Source organism: Eschrichtius robustus, chromosome X, assembly GCF_028021215.1.
Source record: "Eschrichtius robustus isolate mEscRob2 chromosome X, mEscRob2.pri, whole genome shotgun sequence".
Lineage (NCBI taxonomy): Eukaryota > Metazoa > Chordata > Mammalia > Artiodactyla > Eschrichtiidae > Eschrichtius > Eschrichtius robustus.
The window spans coordinates 2652103-2672165 of NC_090845.1; the positions used below are offsets into that span (position 1 = coordinate 2652103).

Consider the following 20063-nt stretch of genomic DNA (forward strand, 5'->3'; position numbering starts at 1 on the left):
AGCGCAGAAAAAAAAAAAAAAAGTGCAGAAAAATATCCTGCTCGGCATCTTGCAGTGTGAATTCAGTAGCAGGTCACTACTCACTAGGACTAAAGTCCTGTCCAGATTCTTCGGAATGAGAGCTGCGTTTGCAATTACACACCAAATCTTAAAGAGTGGGTTTAAAAGCCTGGTTTGGGTTTTGTTTTTCAGTGAGGACCTGGGAACAGTCGAAGAGTGACAATTGACTGCTAACCGAGGATTTGTGCTTGTGCACACAGATTTACAAGCACATATACCAGATGTGAGAAGTTGGTCATTTGGGAGGAAAAAAACCCCCTATCTTTTAGTTAGTATATTATTTACAAATCACAACAGAACCATATGTGATTGCAATGAATGATCTCAAACCACATACACCCCCATTCTGAGCAAACTATTTTAAAAGACTCTTAGGATGACTAAATCTCAAAGTACTTGAGTACCTCTCATTGTGACTGTCTCCACTAGAAAATTTTTAAGATTTTTGCTTGTTTTCCATGGATGTTATAACCAGTTATATCAAACGGGTTGTCTTAAAACAAAAGGGATTCATCCTCTCTCAGTCCTGGAGGCCAGAAGTCTAAGATCAAGGGGTCATCAGGGTCAGTTCCTTCTGGAGGCTCCAGGGGAGGGTCCTTCCTGCCTCTTCCAGCTTCTGGGGGCTCCAGGTGTCCCTGGGCTTGTGGCCGCATCCCTCCCGTCTCTGCCTTCATCTTCCCAGGGCTTCTCCTCTGTGTCTGTGTCTCTCCTCTTCTGTGTCTTATAAGGACACTGTCATTGGATTTAGGGCCACCCTCATCCAGGAGGACGTCATCTCAGAGCCTTCACTTCATCACGTCTGCAAAGACCCTATTTCCATGTAAGGTCCCATTCTGACATTCCAGGTAGACATGGATCTTTGGAGAACATTATTCAACCAACTACGATATCATAGCATTTTCAACCAAAAAGGAAACACTTACTTAAACTCTAGTCCAAATATGCCTATTACTTTTTTTTTTTTTTTTTTTTTTTTGCCTATTACTTTTTATCTGTTGCTCGACCCCAGGTCACCTTGCTGGAGGCTGGAACTTTCTTCAAAATATTTTTGCTGCGGGGGGAGCAGTCCTTCCCTCCTATGCATGTTATCCTGCCCAGACATCCCTCTTTCTTAGCCCAGTAAAAATGGCTTCTCCATCAAATAAATATCTCTTAGACTTCCATATGACATGGCCTTTGAGTCCCCTGGGACAGGAACACCCCCTAGAACCACGATCAATGCTTCTGAGTGTCTCAGCCTTGTAGCAACCTGACTTGTAATCTTATGTCTTTTGAGAAGATGGAGAGTGTAGACCACCATATACCTCTTCATGTCATGCTACCTCGCCTACATCAGGACAAAGCAAGTCCTTAAGAATGTATGTTGAAGGAAATCCCTGGCAGTCCAGTGGTTAGGACTTCGTGCTTCCACCGCAGGGGGCACAGATTCCATCCCTGGTCGGGGAACTAAGATCTCGCCAGCCACACGGCGCGGCCAAAAAAAAAAAAAAAAGGATGTATGTTGAGTTCACCCACAGAAGTTTACCACCAGTTCTTAACCTTACATGAACCCAGAATGGTGGGACAGGGAGATGCTTTACCAGTTTTTTTCTAGGTGATGTGTATATAGCAGCCTATGCCTTGGTTGCTGTACCATCCTGGGTCTCATCTTCTGAGGCAGTCAGCCCAAATGAATGAGTTTTTCTAAAATTCCTTGCTGCATTTATTTCTCTAGCACAGTGGTTTCCAACCAGGAGTGATTCTGCAACTCAGAGGGCATGTGGCAACGTCTGGAGACATTTTTGGTTGTCCAACTGGGGGAGAGGAGGGTGGAACGTGATACTGGCATGTAGTGGGTGGCGGCCAGGGGTGCTGCCCACAGCCCACAGTGAAGGACAGCCCCCCCCCCCCCATGGAGGATGGCTCAGCCCCAGAGAGCAAGCGTGCCGAGATTTGGAGACTGCCTTAGCATGAGAGACTCAGTCTGTTGGTCTGTCTGTCTCTCTCTGCCTCTCTACCCACCTATCCATCCATCCATTTGTCATCTATCTTCCCTATCTATATATCGATCATCTATCTAATCTATCATCACCACCATCATCATCTAGCTATTATCTATCTACCTACTATCTACTGATGTATCTATCAGTCACCTATCTACCTATCATCTATGAATATATGTATCATGTATGTCATGTATCTATCTACCATCTATCTTCATCATCTAGCTATTATCTACTATATATTTACATATCTATCAATCACCTATCCATCCATCCATCCACATATATATCATCTATTTATCTCTATCATCTACCGCATGTATCTTATCTATCATCTATTGTCTACCTATCAATCCTATCATCTATCATATATTTATGCACGTATCTATCAAGCATCTATCCATCCATCCACACACCTATTTATCTATCTCATCTATCATTTATCTGTCTTATCTAGCATATCATCTACCTATTTTCTTCCTATCTATCATCTATCTACCTACCTATCAAATTGTATCTATTTAAGATCTATGGTGGTGGTTCTCAACTAAGGGTGATGGGGGGACATTGAAAATACCCGGAGCCATTCTTTGATTGTCAGCCCTGGAGGGGAGGATCCTACTGGCATCTCGTGGATAAAGCCTACAGATGCCACTAAAAACGCTACGGTGCACAGGACAGCCCCCACCCCAGAAAATGATCCAGCCCCAAATGTCCGTAGTGCTAGTGTGGAGAAACCCTGTCCTGGATGAAGGGTTTGTCTATGGAGGATGAACTCTTCAAGCAGGATGTGTTTCCTACACATCAGGGTACCCTGGTGCCCATCCTGGTACCTGGCACACCCCAAGGGCTGTGTAGTTATCCTTAAGCAAATAAATGGATTCATAAGTGAGACAGTGTCCGTGCTTCCCACAGTCTTGAAAAGCCAAGCTCTCTTTCATTTCAATGACTGCCATTCTTTCCAGATTGGCAGCATGGTCAAAAGTCACATTCTTCCCAAATATTTATCTTGAGTTTGCTTTTTTCCCTCCTCTCGGGGGAAGCCAAAGAATGCATGTTTGAGGAATACTGCTACACGCACCCAAGACGTCTCTTCCCTAAAGAAAACTGGCTGCAGGATTGCTGTGGCACCCTTTCTTCAGCCTCAACTTACCCTGCTTCATACTGGAGCTGGTCCCACCTTACCTTCCTGTCAAAGACTCTGCTGGAGCTGCCACCTTGGACTTAAGTTTCCTTGCTGGTGAAATACTCACAGAAAACAGAATAATTCCAAGGTGGTGGACAAAAGCAGTTTTTCAACCAATCTGATCTAAGCAGTTTTTCAACCAATCTGATCTGATCTGATCAGATCTAACCAATCTGAAGTGCTTTTGCCCTTGAAAATATCACTGTCATGACTGCCTGTTTCTTTGGAAAATACTATTTTATTATCCAATGTACATTATTTTGACCTTAAAAATACAGTAAAGCAGTCATGGAAATAAGAGATCTATTTTCCGTGGACACAAATTGACAGGAGGAAAGATATTTCTGGGCTTCTCTGGAAGGCTCTGGATTTATTCTGTGCGGTCACAACTTACCTTTGTCCTCCCTCTCCTGTCGTCTCCCCGGTCCTGCACAGCTCTCTCCGGATAAATTTTATTATCAACAAGGAAATCCAATATCTCAGCATCCCCTACCGGAGGGTCGCTGGGAAAGGTAATATAACAGTGGTTCATGAATTTGAAGGAAGTCGGGAAGGAAACTGGTTTTAATTGCATTTCCGTGCCTGCTCTAATGTATCCAAGCCTTGTAAAGACCAATAATTTATTATTTTTAATGAGACAGAAAGTACGTCTTTCGCTTTCTACTCTCATCGTCTGATTAGAAAGAAAAAAAAAATATATATATATATATAAAACACTATATAAAAAGTGAGTTCCAGGGAGAAAGCGTTCTTTCCTATAAAATGGGAGCTGTACTGTAGGACACGTGTACGTGAAACACAAACAAACAAACAACCCTCTGGTTCTCAGCCCTTGTCGGGCAAACTGGAGTTCTGAAGTGACAGAAGAAATAACGGAAAGACGGACACTCATTCTAGAACGTTCTATCATGTTAAAACGGCAGCGGGTTAACTAGGTAATGCATCTTCCGCGGGGGTAGCAAGGCACTGTGAATCTCTACAGCTTCTTTGCAGTGAATGCTCCTTAGATATCCTACAGACGCCCGTTCAAGCATCAGGATGGTGCCAGCAACACAGAATTTGTCATTTGCGCCCAAGTCCTGTGAAATGCAAGGCAAGAGCATATGGCATCCTGTAAACATGAAAGAAAGTCCCCCAGAGAGGCTGACACCTGCTTCCCGTGTCTGCGTTGCTTCCTTTCGTCAACAAGCACAGGTCAAGGTCGACGTGAGCCTGAAACCCAAGCCGGAGGGGGCCACCGTGCCCCGGGACAAATCCTTTTAGAGCCCTGACTCTCCGGCCCCAGCTGTGAACCCAAAGGAGGCTCTGTTCTAAGTTCCGAAGCAGCGCCCGTGGAGCCCACGGTGTCCTCTCGGGGCTTCAGTAGACGTGGACGTAGGTTGTTTTTGAGTCACGGCCCAGTAGGTTTTTGGCGGTGCACTTGTAGAAGCCCGCGTCCCTCTGGGCGGCCTGCTGGATGGTTAATGACCCCTGTGGGTGAAGAAACCTGTTCCCGTAGAGACGGGGCTGCGCTCCCGCGGTCAGATGCGATTTGTCCGGCAGCTCCCAGCTTATCTCGGCTTTGGGAATGCCCACGGCCATACAGTTCATCTTCACGGTGCTCCCGGGCCGGGTGTAGATGACGGGCGTGGGCTCACTGGTGATCCGGGGAGGATAGGCAATCACGATCACCGGGACGTTCACGACGGAAGGTCCGTACTCCGTGTCCGCCTTGCACACGTAGGTGCCCCTGTCGAAGACGGACGCGTCACGCACGGTGAGGGTACCGTTTTCCCACAGGGTGACGCGTCCTCGGACCTGGGGACCCTCCAGCACCACGCCGTTGGGCAGCGTCCACGAGGAGCGGGTCTGCCGGGCCCCCGGAAGGATGCAGGGCAGCTGCAGGGTCTCCCCGTTGATGATGTTGACCAGGTTGTGGTACTGGTTGCTCGTTTCGGGCTTCAGCCCCACCTTCAGAGACACCAGCCTCTCCGAGTAGCCCGCCGAGTTCCTGGCCACGCAGCGGTAAGCCCCGGCGTCCACGGAGGAAAGGCCGCTGATGTGTAGCATCCCGTCGGCCTTGTGGTAGAACCTCTGCAGCTGGTGGCCACTCTGCAGCTCCGTCCCGTTGGGAAGGACCCACAGCAGGGTGGGTGTCGGGGTCCCAGCCGCTGAGCAGTTGAGACTGATGGTGTGGCCAGCCATGGCGGTGATCTTCTCGCTGACCGGGTCGTGGAAGATGGGCTTCTCCACGGGCTCCAAGACCGTGAGCTGGACAATGAGTCTGGCTTCCCCACCTTCATTACGCCCAATGCACGCCAGCTGGACGGAGTCGCTCTTCCTCAGACTCTTGATGTCCAGGGTACCGTTGCGATGGATGGTGATGCGGTTGCCATAGTAAGGGGCCGGCAGGACCACGCCCTCGGGAAAGGCCCACAGCACTCTTGGCGTGGGGATGCCTTCCGCCTTGCAGTCGATGAGTTTGCGACTCCCTCCTGGGGCAATCTCCCGCACCGTGGTGATGGCGTTGGGGTGCCCGTTGATCTTGGGCGACTGGACGTTGACGTGAATCCAGACCGTCTTCCTATCCTCCCCGGCGCTGTTCCTGACCACGCAGGTGTAGTTGCCGCTGTCCGAGCGCTGGGCTTTCTGGATAAGGAGAGTGCCGTCCTGATATATCTGGTACTTGTCGGAGGAGGTGGGGATCAGCCTGTTGGCTGGAGAAAGCCAGGTCACCCTGGGCGTGGGTTCCCCTTTGGCCTCACAAGCCACGGTGACCACGTCCCCGTAGGGGACCTGGACCACGGAGTACGTCTTATTCCGGATGACGGCGGGCTCGGTCACCACCTTGACGCGCACCCTCATCTCATCCTTGCCAACCTGATTTTCGGCAAAGCAGGTGTAGTCACCTTCCTCTCGCAACCCGACCTCATTGAAGTAGAGGGTTCCGTTGTTGAAAACGACGTAGCGCTTGGTCCGTCCACCACTGTCGTCGGACTGCATGAAAGAGTTGACCAGGCTGCCATCCGGGAGGCTCCAGGAGATCTCGGGGTTGGGCAGCCCGGTGGCCCTGCAGTCCACTTTGAGGTCACCGCCGTAAAAGACCCTGTGGTCATTCTCCTCCTTATGCTCGATCTTGGCTGGTTTCATGACCACATTTACCTTGAGCATGACGAAGTCATCGCCAACCTTATTCCGGGCGACGCACAGGTAATCCCCCGCATCTTTATCCGTGACGGATTTCACCACCAGGGTCCCGTTGGCAAACGCCTTGATCCTGGTATCAAAGCTGACCGAGAGAAAGAAAACAGAATAAGATGTCAGTCTCCCAAACGCTCTCTCTCCCGGCTTGAGGTCACCAGAACGAAACAAAAACTTGTGGTTCTCAGAACCTTTGGCGCACAGGGCCGCTGCTGAAAATGTTGGATGGATTTTGCAGCCCGGAGGGGACGGCCATCCAAACTCAGAAGTGATTTATTTACCACAATTAAGAACGCCCCAGTGGAGCCTGACCTTCGGCTGGCCTGGCCACGGATTCGAAGATGTGAAATGCAGTCTAAGACATCAGCCCGGTTTGTGTGGGCGTGTGTGGATCAAATATTTGCCTGGTTGTCAGTGTGGAGCTTGTTGTAATGATAAAATCAGATAAAATTCTAGAGTCCGGGACAGACTGAATATGCATTAACCTTAGGAAGAGGTGAAATTTCTCCTAAAAATTTTATAGACGATTTTTACTCTTGACAATTTTTATGATGTTGTATCCGATTATGAGGCAAACAGACAGCAAAGTAGCTACAGTATGAATCACGTAGTTGCGGTTATACCCAGAGTTTCGATGCTACGATTGGATTCTTCAGAATTTGGTGCTGTTGGTGTAAAAGCTTCTTCCCTAGAACCTGTAACGAAAGCTTCATGACCCTCACCAGCTCGTACCCTCCTGCTGACATTCCATTTCTCCACACGGTAGACCTAAACTCACACACTGCTGAGTTAATGTTTGAGAAAGATTTTTCAGTTTAAAAAGGCAACGTGGAAAGAAAGACAGAAATATCTTCACTAGGCGTGTGACATTTTTATAAATATATATCGGTATGTCCTCCAGCAACGCAGAACTACTGTTTTGAATAACAGGGCAAAGAGATTTGGGAGGTTCCTACTTTAAACGTGTCCAGATTGAAAATGTCAATTACTTATAAATTATAATTCTGGCATCTGCAGGGAGAGCTTGATTATTCATCCCTAAATATTTCCTGCACACTGTGTCATTCTAATAGCACGTCTGGAATTGTGTCACTGATTAAAAAAAAAAAAAGTGTCTGCCTATGATGGAATTCAGCCTGATTATTGTTCGTCAAAGCACCTACTAACAAGGACCACGTAACGTGTTTTGTTGGCCATGAGTGACAGTCAAGTCAACATGAATTAGTAGGTCATTTCGATAGGAGTGGAGCAGACAAAGGTATTTTAATGACTCTTGGAGTTAGAATCCAAAAATGTATATAGTAGCACATGTCTGTAAACATTTAGAAACTTCTATAGCAGCAAATCCTAACCTTGGTCATTATCTGAATCAACAGAGCAACTCTGAAAAAGATGGATGGCTACACATCACAGGAGACTTAGCTTCGAGACATGAAAGTCCAGTAGCTCTGTTTTAAAACAGTGCCAGTGTGTAGGCAGGGCAAACAGCCCGTTCTTTTAAAAAACTCACATGGGCTGTTTAATTACACTTTTCTAAAAATGTAATTAGCCAGAATCTAGGAATAATGAAGCTACAGAGACTGAAGCTTATGATTTATAGCGAGATACTAGTAGAATGGCCCCAATTCACACTGGAACTACGTTCCTTCACTTCAGTGTTCATTCAGCACTGCCTCAGCCTCGCCAATGTCAATGGGAAACAATCTTCTGCATGGCAGGACACTGGCTCAGCTGGAAGATACTGCGGGGAAAAGTGGGTGTGTGGTATTCTGGACCGATTGTGCAGGGTACACTAGGCACCACCCAGCCATCTGAAGTTAAAATACGGGCTGTGAGAAGGCGACTTCGCCCTTTTCCTGAGTTGGAAGGAGACTGGGCAGACCAGACATAGCCGCGCAGAACCTTGGATGCCGCTTTTGATCACATCCCGGGGAGGAACCCGCGCTGAGGTGGGCTCCTGTCTGAGCTGCCAGGCTGTGCGGGCTGAAGACACACCATAAGCCAGGGGGTTTCCAACATGGCGTCACTGATGTGCCTTTGCTTCCATGTTGCCAATCATTGTCTCTTTCCTCTGCATCTTGAAACACTTACTAAAGAGACAACGGCTTTTTGGGATCTACCTCAGGGTTTCTCAGCCTCGGCACTACCGCTATCAGGGGCTGGATGACTCTCTGTGGTGAGGCATCCCGTGCACGGTGGGGTTTTGAGCAGCATTCCGGGTCTCCACTAATTAAAGGGTAGCAACCCTTCCCCACGAGCTGTGACAACTAAAAATATGTCCAGACACTGATGAGTGCCCCCTGGTAGACAGAACTGTCTAGCTGAGAACCACTTCCATAGATAGACGGGTGATAGACAGAGGGTTAGAGATAGATAAAGATAGATGATAGAACAGATAAATGACAGATGATATACAGATACAGGGAACACATGATAGAGACAAATGGAAAGATACTATATAGATAAATAATACATATCAGATAGGTGACAACAGATAGATAAAAATAAATGATAGATAGACACAGATGATAGAGAGAAGTAAGATGGATGGATAGGTAGGTAGACAGAGCCAGAGATAGATGAAGATAGATGATTAGATAAATGTCAGATGATATATATAGATACATAGAATAGAGGATAGATGGGCAGATGGAAAGATACTAGATAGATAAACGATAGATATCAGATAGGTGATGTTAGATATAGAAAAATAGATGACTGGTAAATAGGTAAAGAGTTTGAGCTAGATATAGATAGGTGAGGGTTGACAGATAGATACACAGAACAGATGATAGATAGGCAGATGGAAAGATACTAGATAAACGACAGATATCAGATAGGTGATGTTAGATATAGAAAAACAGATGATTGGTAAATAGGTAAAGAGTTTGAGCTAGATGTAGATAGGTGAGGGACGACAGATAGATACATAGAATGGAGGATAGATGGGCAGATGGAAAGATACTAGATAGATAAACGATAGATATCAGATAGGTGATGTTAGATATAGAAAAATAGATGACTGGTAAATAGGTAAAGAGTCTGAGCTAGATATAGATAGGTGAGGGTTGACAGATAGATACACAGAACAGATGATAGACAGGCAGATGGAAAGATACTAGATAAACGACAGGTATCAGATAGGTGATGTTAGATATAGAAAAACAGATGATTGGTAAATAGGTAAAGAGTTTGAGCTAGATGTAGATAGGTGAGGGACGACAGATAGATACATAGAATGGAGGATAGATGGGCAGATGGAAAGATACTAGATAGATAAACGATAGATAGCAGATAGGTGATGATAGATAGATAAAAATAAAAGATAGATGATTGACAGATAGATAGATAGGGAGATAGATAGATAGGGAGACGGATAGGGAGACGGATAGATAGATAGTTTTCCTTGCTGAGACAGTATCTCTCAGCCTCAGCACTACCGATATTTGGGGCTGGACGACTCTCTGACGTGGGGCGTGCTGTGCACTGCGGGTTGCCGAGAATCATCTCTGGTCGGCACACACCACAGGCCAGTAGCACCCCATCCTCGTCCCCCAAGTCTCATCCACCAAAAATGTCTCCAAAAACTGCGCAATGTCCCCTGGGGACAAAATCCCGCTTGGCTGAGACCCACTGCTCTAGATTCATACATCTGCGAACTGAAGATGGGGCAAGGCAAGGTGCTTTTTTTCCTAGCCAAGATGAACTTTCAGAATTCCAGACGTGCTACCTTTGTGCTGCCATATGCCTTTAATTTTTTTGCTTTACCTACTTTCCTTCTATTGCTAACACATTTGAAGATAAGATCTGAAGCTCCTATGTATTTGGTTGAGATTAGAATGAGAAGACAACAAATTGTTTTATCTAATTATTTAAATACACTTAAAAATATGATCGTGAAAACAAAAGCTATTGGTTTCTCTTTCTTTGGAGGCGGGGAGTAGAGGAGCAGGGCCAAGGGCTAGGTGTTTGCTCTGCATCTCAATGGATAAAGACGAGATTGGGACTTCCCTGGCGGTCCAGCGGTCAACACTCTGTGCTCCCAGTGCCGGGGGCAAGGGTTCGATCCCTGGGCGGGGAACGAAGATCCCACATACCGCCCGGAAAAAAAAGAAAAAAGACAAGATTTCATCGTGTGAGAAAGCAATGCCCCCCACCCGGCCCACACAGGAAGCCACAACGCCTGTGCGTCAGCACTGGCGACAAGGAGTCATTCCCCTTTCTGCCCGACCCCACGAGGAGGTTTCCCCGGCATCCAGAGGGGACACAGGCTCAGGAGCCCCGGGATCGCCGGCGGGGCAGGAGCGCCACGTACCTGAAGAGCGCGTCTATCATCCGCTTGGACGGCAGTCTCCAGAGGATGCGCGGCCAGGGGTCTCCGGAGGCGCTGCAGTCCAGCTGGAGGGTCCCCCCGTAGCGGACGTCGGTCCTCTGCGGGGAGGTGCCGGTGATGCGTGCGTTGGCGGCGGCGCGCTGCACGGTGAGCCGCACGGTCCTGCGCGCCGAGCCCACCAGGTTGGCGGCCACGCACTCGTAGCGCCCGCTGTCCTTGGGCGCCAGGTTGCGGATGTAGAGGGTCCCGTTGGGGAAGACGAAGAGGTTGTCGTGGATGAACTGCGAAGGGCGGATCTGCGTGCCGTCCCAGAGCGCCCAGCGCACGCTGGGCAGGGGCGCGGCCTTGGCGGTGCAGTGCATGTGGATGCTGAGGCCGGGGGGCAGCGAGATGTTCTCCAGCTTCTCCTGGTGGATGACGGGCGGGAGCGCCGCCACGTGCAGGCGGATGGTGAGGCTGTCCGCGCCGGCTGCGTTGCTGGCCACGCACTTGTACACGCCTCTGTCCGCGAAGGACGCCTCCTTGATGGACAGGGTCCGGTTTTCGTGCAGCGTGACCCTGCCCTCGACGGGGGACACGGTCTGCCACACCCTCCTGTCGGGGAAGATCCAGGAGATCTGGGGAGCTGGGGTCCCCTTGGCCAAACACTCCATGGCGATGGTGTCGCCCAGGTAGACGGTGACATCCTTGTAGTGGGCGGCTAGCATCTGAGGCTGCTGTCCCGTGACTGACAGCAGGACCACCATCCTGTCTGCTCCGTGCAGGTTTTTGGCCGTGCACATGTACTGGCCGCGGTCCTGCACCTGTACGTTTCGGATGACGAAGGTGCCGTTCTTCAGGACTTCAAACCGCTGTACTCTGGTGTTGGGGGTCATGAGGGCACCTGGAAACCGAAAGCAGGCACCATCAGGTTCAACGTAAACACGGTCTTTCCAAAGGGACGGAACAAGGATTATGAGTTAATCTGATTCTCCTCTTTATGTCCAGAAAGTAAAAGCAAAAGACCCACCACCCAGCTTCTCTGATATTCTTCTTGGCTCTTACACTAATCTCCAAATCAGGGCATATGCCACCTTCAGGCCAAGGCAGCAGGTATGGTTTTCACAGAGGGTTCTGGAAGCCGTCACGAGCCCCAGGGTCTCCCAAGGTGGCCTCTTCATTTACTTTAGGTACTGGAGAGGCAGCGCCACTTTGCTCAGCCTCTGCCTCATTGTGCGGAGGCTGTCCTCCTGAGGTCCCCAGGTCGGCTGCGGGGATGCCCCAGGTTCGCAGTCTCTGTCTGCCTCTGTCCGGCCAGGCTCCTGAGAGCAACATAGGGCTGGTCATTCTCTGCCCCGTCTGGTTGAGTTGCGCTCTAACTCAGGCTTCCGGATGGTGCCTGAGAGTCCCACCTCTACAGTCAGGGGGCACACGCCCCTCCTTCTCCCCACTGTCTATACTCCCTGTATTTCATAGCCCATCGATTCTCAGGACTCTGCCACAGTCAGGGTCTGTAATAATCAAGTGTTTCTGATGCTTTGACATGCTGGGGTCTTGCTGACCTTCCAGGGATGGCCAATTCCTAGAGATAGCAAAGGACCCACCTTCCAAATGCAAACTGACACATCCAGAGCCTAGCCCCCACTCCCTGCTCTGAGTGGCTCCCATACTCTGGGCCACAATCCACCTGCCCTCATCTCCCCAGGACAGGTACCAGACAACTAGGGCAGCCCTTGCACCCAGGACCTGCTGGAATTATTCACACCAGCCCATCCTAATCCTGCTCACCCTGCCTCACCTGTTCCTTCCTGCAAAAATCACAACAAAGGCTCTTGTCTGGTTTTCCCCCTTTCCCTCTGCCTCCTGACCGGCCCTGGTGCTTCCCCGTGTAACCCTGCATGGTGTGCTGTGCCCCCTCCTCTTGGGAACCGTGAGTGACCAAGTGTCTTTTCAATGGCAGTCATCTCCTGACCTGTTAGCCTCACCATACCTGAATAATAACAAATCCTATATTTAAAAACTGGAAAGCCCCAGAAAACCCTGAGTTTCAATCCTCCCATCCTATCCCACGCTGCTTGGTTCCTGGGTCCATGCGCCCGTCAATGGGCTAGGCTATTCATTTTAGTTTTGACGAACTCCTCTGCTTCTTTTCCTAATAATTTTCTCTAAGCTGGGAGTTCTGCCTTTGCATGGAACCTTGGAACCCTGGACGCTCTCCCCGGCCCTAGCACTGAGGATTCATGTCCTCTACCTCCTAAGTTACCTGAAACTTCCCACGACAAGCCTTTCCGCCATGGATGGGGTATTCCAGGTGAGTCTTCCCAACCCACCTGGTCATAGGGAAAACAGGTGTTGGTTGATGACAGTATAACCTCCCTGCCTTCTAGGTGATGCAGGTCATCCTGCTCCGGGTCCAAGCCCTCCTGAATGACAGGTGACTGTGGGCATGGAAAGCCTCCTGCTGCCCCTCAACCGCCTCCCCATGGATGGATTTTATGATGCAGAGATCCGAAAGTGCTTGTCTATTTCATTGGGTTTGAGGTGGGAGGGAAGGTCCACTAAAACCTCCTGCAGATCACGATGGGCAGGTAGAAGGCGGCCTCCTATTAGCACTCAATGAGATGATTTGGTTTATTGGGTAGAAAAGGTTCAATAAAATAGAGACATCGTGCAGCTCCAGGACCACAGAAAACAACGCTGGCTGGATGGGAGACTGTCTGGTTTGGGCATGAAATGAGGAAGAACTTTCTAAAAACTGGAGCTAGCTAACAAAGGAGAAGCCAGCAGTAGAAGCAGATTCCTGGTCAGGTAGAGGAAGGTGCATGTATGTCTAGGGAGGGGGCATGGTCCAGGGATGCTCTAAAATGGCCCAAGGTATGGAAGACCCTAAGGATGAATGCAAATGGGATCTCCCAGGGGAGGAATATGCCTTCCTTCAAAGGCACAATCCTTCTAGAATGAAAACCCCGTGGTGTTCCCCATTTGCTATTTCAAGCAAGTTCCTTATTAAATCATTACGAAAGCGTTTGCTGTCAAACGCTGAGCTGATCAAAGATGTTGGTAATTTCCCTATGCTCAGTGCCCTCTGTTCACCACTGGGACACATCCAACATGTGTGAGATAAGCAGAGAACGTACAGCTCTCTCTAGTGATATCAGCACTTGTCATCTCCTAGATTATCTAAATGGTAACCGAAAAAAACCCAACCCTCTGAACAGGATCCAAGCCTGAAGGACACAGCCATGTTGAGAGAGAAGGGAAGAGAAAGGGGAAAAGGCAGGTCCATTCGAGGAGGTTGTAGGCCCTCCGCTATTACTTTCTTCCGTCACCTAGAATCTGTTTCGCCATCGGGAAAGCCGATGGTCATCTTATGAAGCGAAAAGTGGTCTTTGGGCATCCCAGCCTGCCAAGTAGAGACCGTTGTATAGAGCCTTGTTACGGACTGAATTGTGTTCCCACCACAATTCATATGTTAACGCCCTGACCCCCAGGACCTCAGAATGTGGATGTATTTGGAGATGGGGGTCTTTAAAGAGGGGATGAAGGTACAATGAGGTCATTAGGGTGGGTCCTGATCCCATAGGACTGGTGTCCTTAGAAGAAGAGGAGATCAGGACACAGACACACATAGAGGGACGACCCTGTGAGGACACAGGGAGGAGATGGCCGTCTACACACCAAGGAGAATGGCCTCAGGAGGAACCAGCCTTGGTGACACCTTGATCTTGGACTTCAACCTCCCCAAACTGAAAGAAAATATATCTGCTGTTCCAGCCGCACCATCTGTTCCGATGCTTTGCTACTGCAGCCCGAGCGGACTCGTAAGATTATATCTCTAGGTTCAAGTCAAAGCAATGCCTGATGAGCTCACACCAAGCTGCCCTGACCTTTCAAGCCAGTGCGAGGACAAGAGCGATTTGCACAATTCCCCTCACGACCCCCTGCACCCCGACATGGCTTGTGGATGACTTCTGTACTGGACCTCACTGGGAAGAGGCAAGAGTGGAACAGTCCTAAGCCTCAGTTAGGAATGCCCTATCCAAAGAACCCTGTAGGTGTTTCCATGACTCCATTAAAACCTGACACCCATTTTAATTCCTTATTTCCTGTCCCCGTAAAGGAATACACCTGTCGGTAGATTCTCAGATGTCCTTTCCCATCCCATCTTCCTATCCTTCTGCCCAGAATCTCTGGTTCTACCTGCACTCACAGACTCCAGTAAGCCCCTCCCCTACACCAGCCCTGGTTAAAATGCAGATGTTTAAACACCCTACCTGTGGACAGCTTTGTCCAAGTCACGAAAGGCTTGGGTTTCCCCATAGCCTCACACGGGAACATGACATCTGTCTCGGCAGTGACGGACACGGTCTGGGGGGATTTGGTGATAATTTGGGGCTTTTCCCCCAGTGTCCAGAATTTGGATGCAGGTGGTCCTCCGGAAGAGAAGAGCTTTGAGCTGCTCTGATGGAAGCTTCTGGAAGGCTGGGCAGAAGATGTTATGAAAGGGATGGAGCTCCGGGTGGAGTAGACCAGAGGGATGTTTCTTAAGCTCGTTGAGGGTGGCGCCATGGTCCGGGGAAGGTGCGATACAGGAGGTGCTGGGGGACCAAAGTCCACATGGCTGATGCTCTGGGAATGTGTCCTATGGTAGGGACCTGGGCTGACTTTTCTCCCTCTCATCCCTGGGGCAGGAGAGGTGGGGATCTGAGGCTTCGGAGTAGCTGCCAACTGTGGAAAAGAGAGGGTCCTGTTGAAAAAGAAAGGGAATCTTCCATCAGGATAATGAGGAACTCTCGAATTTGGAAGCTTGCCAGCTGGGTCTCTTGGATCAGGGATGTTGTTGTCTCCAAACAATTTGGAGCTACCATTGAATGGGTCAGTTCCCTGGTCAGTCGACTTACTAGGAATGCTAGGTTTGGACCCAGGCAACGGAACCACAGGAGTTGTTGAACTTGGTAATTTTGGAGTCATAAAGTGCTTATTCTCTGGCAGATCCCTCGACGGATATGCAGCAATTTCCAGTTTGCTGGTCAGGTGGGGCTGGAGAGTGACAACGTGTCTAAAGGAGCTTTGTGTGGCCGTGTGTGGTGGCCTCATGGTTCCTCTCGGTGGGACCGGTGTGGCAGCAACTCTGGCTGGTTGGTGGAAACCTTGGACCCTCCCAGCCTCGTGGTGACTATCTGGACCCCTTGGAAGGCTGTTTTTGGTTGTACCATCAAAGGCTTCCTTTCGCGACTCCTGCTTTGGAGTGAAGGTAAATTTGTCCTGGTGGGAAGAAGGAGTGGATAATTCATTTGGCTTCGATACATGCTGAGTTCCTTCGTTATTCACTGAAGGTGTTCTGGTTGCTGGGGTCCCCCCAGCATAATGGAAGAAAATGTTTTGTTTGGAAGCGTTTGATGTTGGCAGTGTTTCTGACATAAGAGGTGTGGGCTTTGCGGTGGTTTCTGCCAGAGACACACGAGCTGTGGGTGGGAATGGGGTTGTTGGCTCCTCCACCGGGGCACGTGTGGAGACTTCACTCTGGTGTCTAATTTCAGAACGGATAATGGCTGGAGTGGTTTCACGATGACTCTGACCACGGATGGTGGTTTCCGCCTGACCTGAAGATGCCTCTACTTTTATGATGGCGAGAGTAGTTGAAGGGACCACTTCTTCCTGTTGCGAGAGCATAGAGACTGCAGAAGGTGAAAACTCAGAAGGAAAACCTAGGTCCTCCAACTCTTTTAAAAAGGGTGAGTCTGTAAGAGCTTCTGAAGAGCTGGTAACAGGTGGGTCTGTCTGTAGCCGCTCAGGCTGGGCTGCCCTAGGAGGGGTCCACCTTGCAGTTCCTGGAAAGCCAGAAGGAGGGGATGCCTCCTTAAATACTCCCGCAGTGGAGACCTCGGCCCCAGAAGGGGATGCCACATGAGTGACTGACTCGCCAGGGACTAGACTGTCGTTTTTATAGTCCTTGATGTTTGTGACTTCGTAATTCTTAATTTCCTTTCCGTCTGATACAGGCTCGTATGTGACTGGAATTGTCTCTTGGAATTTATCATGAGATAAACGTGTTTTGGTGGTGGTTGTCCTATAATCTTCCACTCTGGTTGTCTCACGTGGGTCTCCAGTTGTGAGAGAAACGGTGGTAGGTGAAAGTACGACTTCTGAACTGGGGGTAACAGTGTTTTTATATTTATTTTCTGGGGAAGGGCTGGGCTTGGACACAGACGCTATAGAGCTCATGGTAGAGGTGATGTATCGATGTTTCTTCGGCCTCTTCCCATGTTTCCTGCGTGGGGTTCCCTTGGATACCGGTTCTGCATGCTTCTCCATGTCCATCTGCTTTGGGGTACCAACTGTGCTATCGACCCAAGATGTAGGAACCAGCAAGCTCTCCGCTTGGCTTGGAGTCTTCACTTCAGGTACCTGAGTCAGTGGTGTCAAAAAAGTGACCGCTGGGGCAAAAGTCGCGGGCGGGGTTTGTTTATGCCGGTGTCGGAATCGATGGGGGCGTAATCGCCTCCTCCCGTTGGGTCTCTTTCGGGAAGGATGAGTGGTCAGTGGTGATGGGGAAGCGGCCTTTTGGGCTGGCATCATCATCGCTAGCGTGCTGGTGTCCTTGTCAAACAGAACGCCAAGTGTGGTTTCCCTGGGGCGCTTCAAGGCAGTGATGCTGGCCATGGCTTCCAGCGCTGAGTCAAGCACAGTGGTCGATGCGATGCCTTGCCTCTTCCTCTCAGGACTTCTGGAGCTTTTGGGGTCTCTCTCTAGCGGACCTCCTTCCTGTAGTGTCGTCTGAGAATTCTCCTCTGTGCCCTTGGGAATCAGTGGGTGGCCCTGAGTGCTTAAACCACTTTTCACAAGCTTCGGGCTCTCCGTTTGCTCTTGTAGAGCTGTTTGTGCTGGGACTTTGGGGTCCCCTAAAATGGGATCTTCAAATGGCTCAGAGGTCCTGGTGTTAGCAACCCACAAGGCAGGCACTGGAGTAACGTGTGTGGAGGTCTGTTCTTTCGTCGTATTTTCACCTGGTTGTGAATTTGTCTCCACACCTTGGTAAAAGTATGGCAGAGTCTCAGACTCAGCCAAGGAGATGGCATCCAACGGAGATTCATACTCACTAGATGTAGACCCTGGCATGGATGCAACATCTAGTGTAGACCAGCCCTCTGTGGCTATGTTTTTGTTAGTGGGCTCTTCGCGGACCATATCCAGGGTCTGTAGAGTAGAAGATTCATAAGGCACAGATAGCAGTGTCGTGGCTGTAGCCCAATTTGAGTCAACTACAGTGGCAGCTGGAGCCTTGGTCTTCTCAGAAAACTCATCATCAATAAATTCTTGCAGGTGTGTGCTTGTCACTTTGGGGTCAGCAAGAATTACTCTATCGTGGCCAGATTGGACCAGAACCATCCTGGTTGAGGAAACAGTGCTAGAAACCTGCTCTTCCTCGCCAAATAAAGACACATCTCCTGAGGATTCTTCTGCACTGGTTGTGGTCTGCACAGGTGATACTGAGCGGGGAGGAACAGCAGGCAAAAGGGGTGTCACTTCTAGACTCTCTGATGGAGGAGTGTTGGCTTTAATGACCTGGGGTACTTCTGTTCCCTTAGGTAGATTTCGCCCACGTACTCTGGCTAAAATATCTGCCCAGTGCTCTGGAGTAATCTGTTTGTTGGCCATGTTTATCCTTCGTCTGGACTCAAACACTCTGCGACCTTCTGCGATGTTTGTCTCTGGTTCCTTTTCGGAAGTCTTCCAGTGTTTCAGTTTTCTGCGCCCTTTCTTGGTTTTCTGACCTCCGGTGATGGCATCGTCCTTTGCTTTGATGAACATCTCTTGGTCCTTCGGATGGAGAACTCTCCTCGCTGTGTTACCTTCATCTCCTATGCCGGATCCCCCTTCATCCTCCACGACATCTCCTCTTCCTCTGGAAAGGGTCTTCCCGCCTGGGCGTCTGCCTCTTTTCGATGCCCTGGCAGATCCCTTCTTACTCACTGTGAGCCCCACCGTAAAGTGATCTGCCCCTTGCTGGTTGACAGCCACGCATCTGTAGTAACCACCGTCGCTACCTTGGACCTTTGGGATGGAAAGCGTTCCATCGGCCAACATGTATGCGTGTGACGTGTTGGCCATATTGTTAATCATCCTTCTGTTTGGAAGGATCCAGCTAATCTCGGCCTCAGGTATGGCCAGTGCATTGCAAGGCAGCATCACCGGCTCCCCTGGGTTCTTCTGAATGGTCACTGTATGTCCATCAGGGGGCTGAGTGACAGGTCGTTGCACAAGGACCCTATAGACCATTCGATCCATTTCATCCCTCACCCGAGCGATGCACTGGTACAAACCAGCGTCTGACTGCTCCGTGGATTTGATCTTCAGCCAGCCGCTGGTGAGGATAGAGAATCTACCGTCCTTGTCTTCCATTGGTGCTTTCAGGACAGAGCCATCCGGGAGCACCCAGGAGATGGATGGGCTCTCAGAAGCCTTCACGTTGCAGCTCAGCTGGCATGGACTCCCTTCCAAGACAGTCTGGGCTCTCTGCACCGCTCTGCTGGGCTCAATCATTACCCAGCTTCTGCTCCGAGATGGCCTCGCGTCTTTGGCGGACACGGTGAGAGCATGTTGAGAGGAATAGGACAGCAGCACTGTTTTGGCCGTACTCTGACGCCGGTTGAGTTGGAGGTCTATGGACGGCTGCGTAACCCACTCTGGTTCTGCCAGGATGTGGGCTCTGACGCCCGTGTAGTAGAGGGTCCCGTCGTCGGCGTCTTGCCTGTACTGGTAGCCGAGTCTGGGGTCTTTGCTGAGCGTGAGTTGTCGGTGTAGCTTCACAGGGACCTCGCTGTAATAGGCAATCAGCTTCCAGAGTTTCTCATAGTTTTCTCGAGTCATCGGACACTCAAAATCCAAGGCGACTGTGGCATTTATCTCTATCTCTTGAGGGTCTGTTTGGTTCAAGTGTAGTTGGTACACGTCCATGGGCTTCTTGATGTCACAGACCAAGTTCACTGTGTTCCCGTGTTCATCGCTCATGTTCAGAGAGACGTTCCATACAGGATACTGGAGCCCCTGCAGGGACAACGCGTTGTCACCATCCTCCTCTTGATTCTGGTCTTCCTCGCTACTCCTGCTCCTGTTCTGTCTCAGAGGGGACTCGATAGAAGGCTTCTCACAAGTGATGCCCTTCAGCTTCTGAATCTCTTGTTTGTGCAGCTTCCTGGGGCTGAAGCACATGGAGCATAGCTGACCCCCTTCATAGGCTTTGTCCTTCTTACACTTCAGAATCCCTGAAACATGCAATCAAACAAACAGGCTGTAAGTCAATGACCCAAAGAATGGCCAGAGGGTAAAGACTTTGTTTGCA

At 49.7% G+C, this 20063-nt stretch overlaps 1 protein-coding gene across 2 annotated transcripts in view; it reads right to left on the minus strand.

Annotated features, from left to right (window-relative positions):
• Positions 1-3446: 3446 nt before the first annotated feature.
• The window catches only part of MXRA5 (matrix remodeling associated 5), a 29536-nt gene continuing 12919 nt past the window's right edge, over positions 3447-20063 (minus strand). For both annotated transcript variants that reach the window (XM_068532573.1, XM_068532574.1), the window contains exons 5-7: positions 14995-19986; positions 10724-11624; positions 3447-6496 (exon numbers count right to left, since the gene is read on the minus strand). In XM_068532573.1, the coding sequence (XP_068388674.1) occupies positions 4588-6496; positions 10724-11624; positions 14995-19986 (7802 nt within the window). In that variant the 3' untranslated portion in view covers positions 3447-4587. The remainder of the gene's footprint in view (positions 6497-10723; positions 11625-14994; positions 19987-20063) is intronic.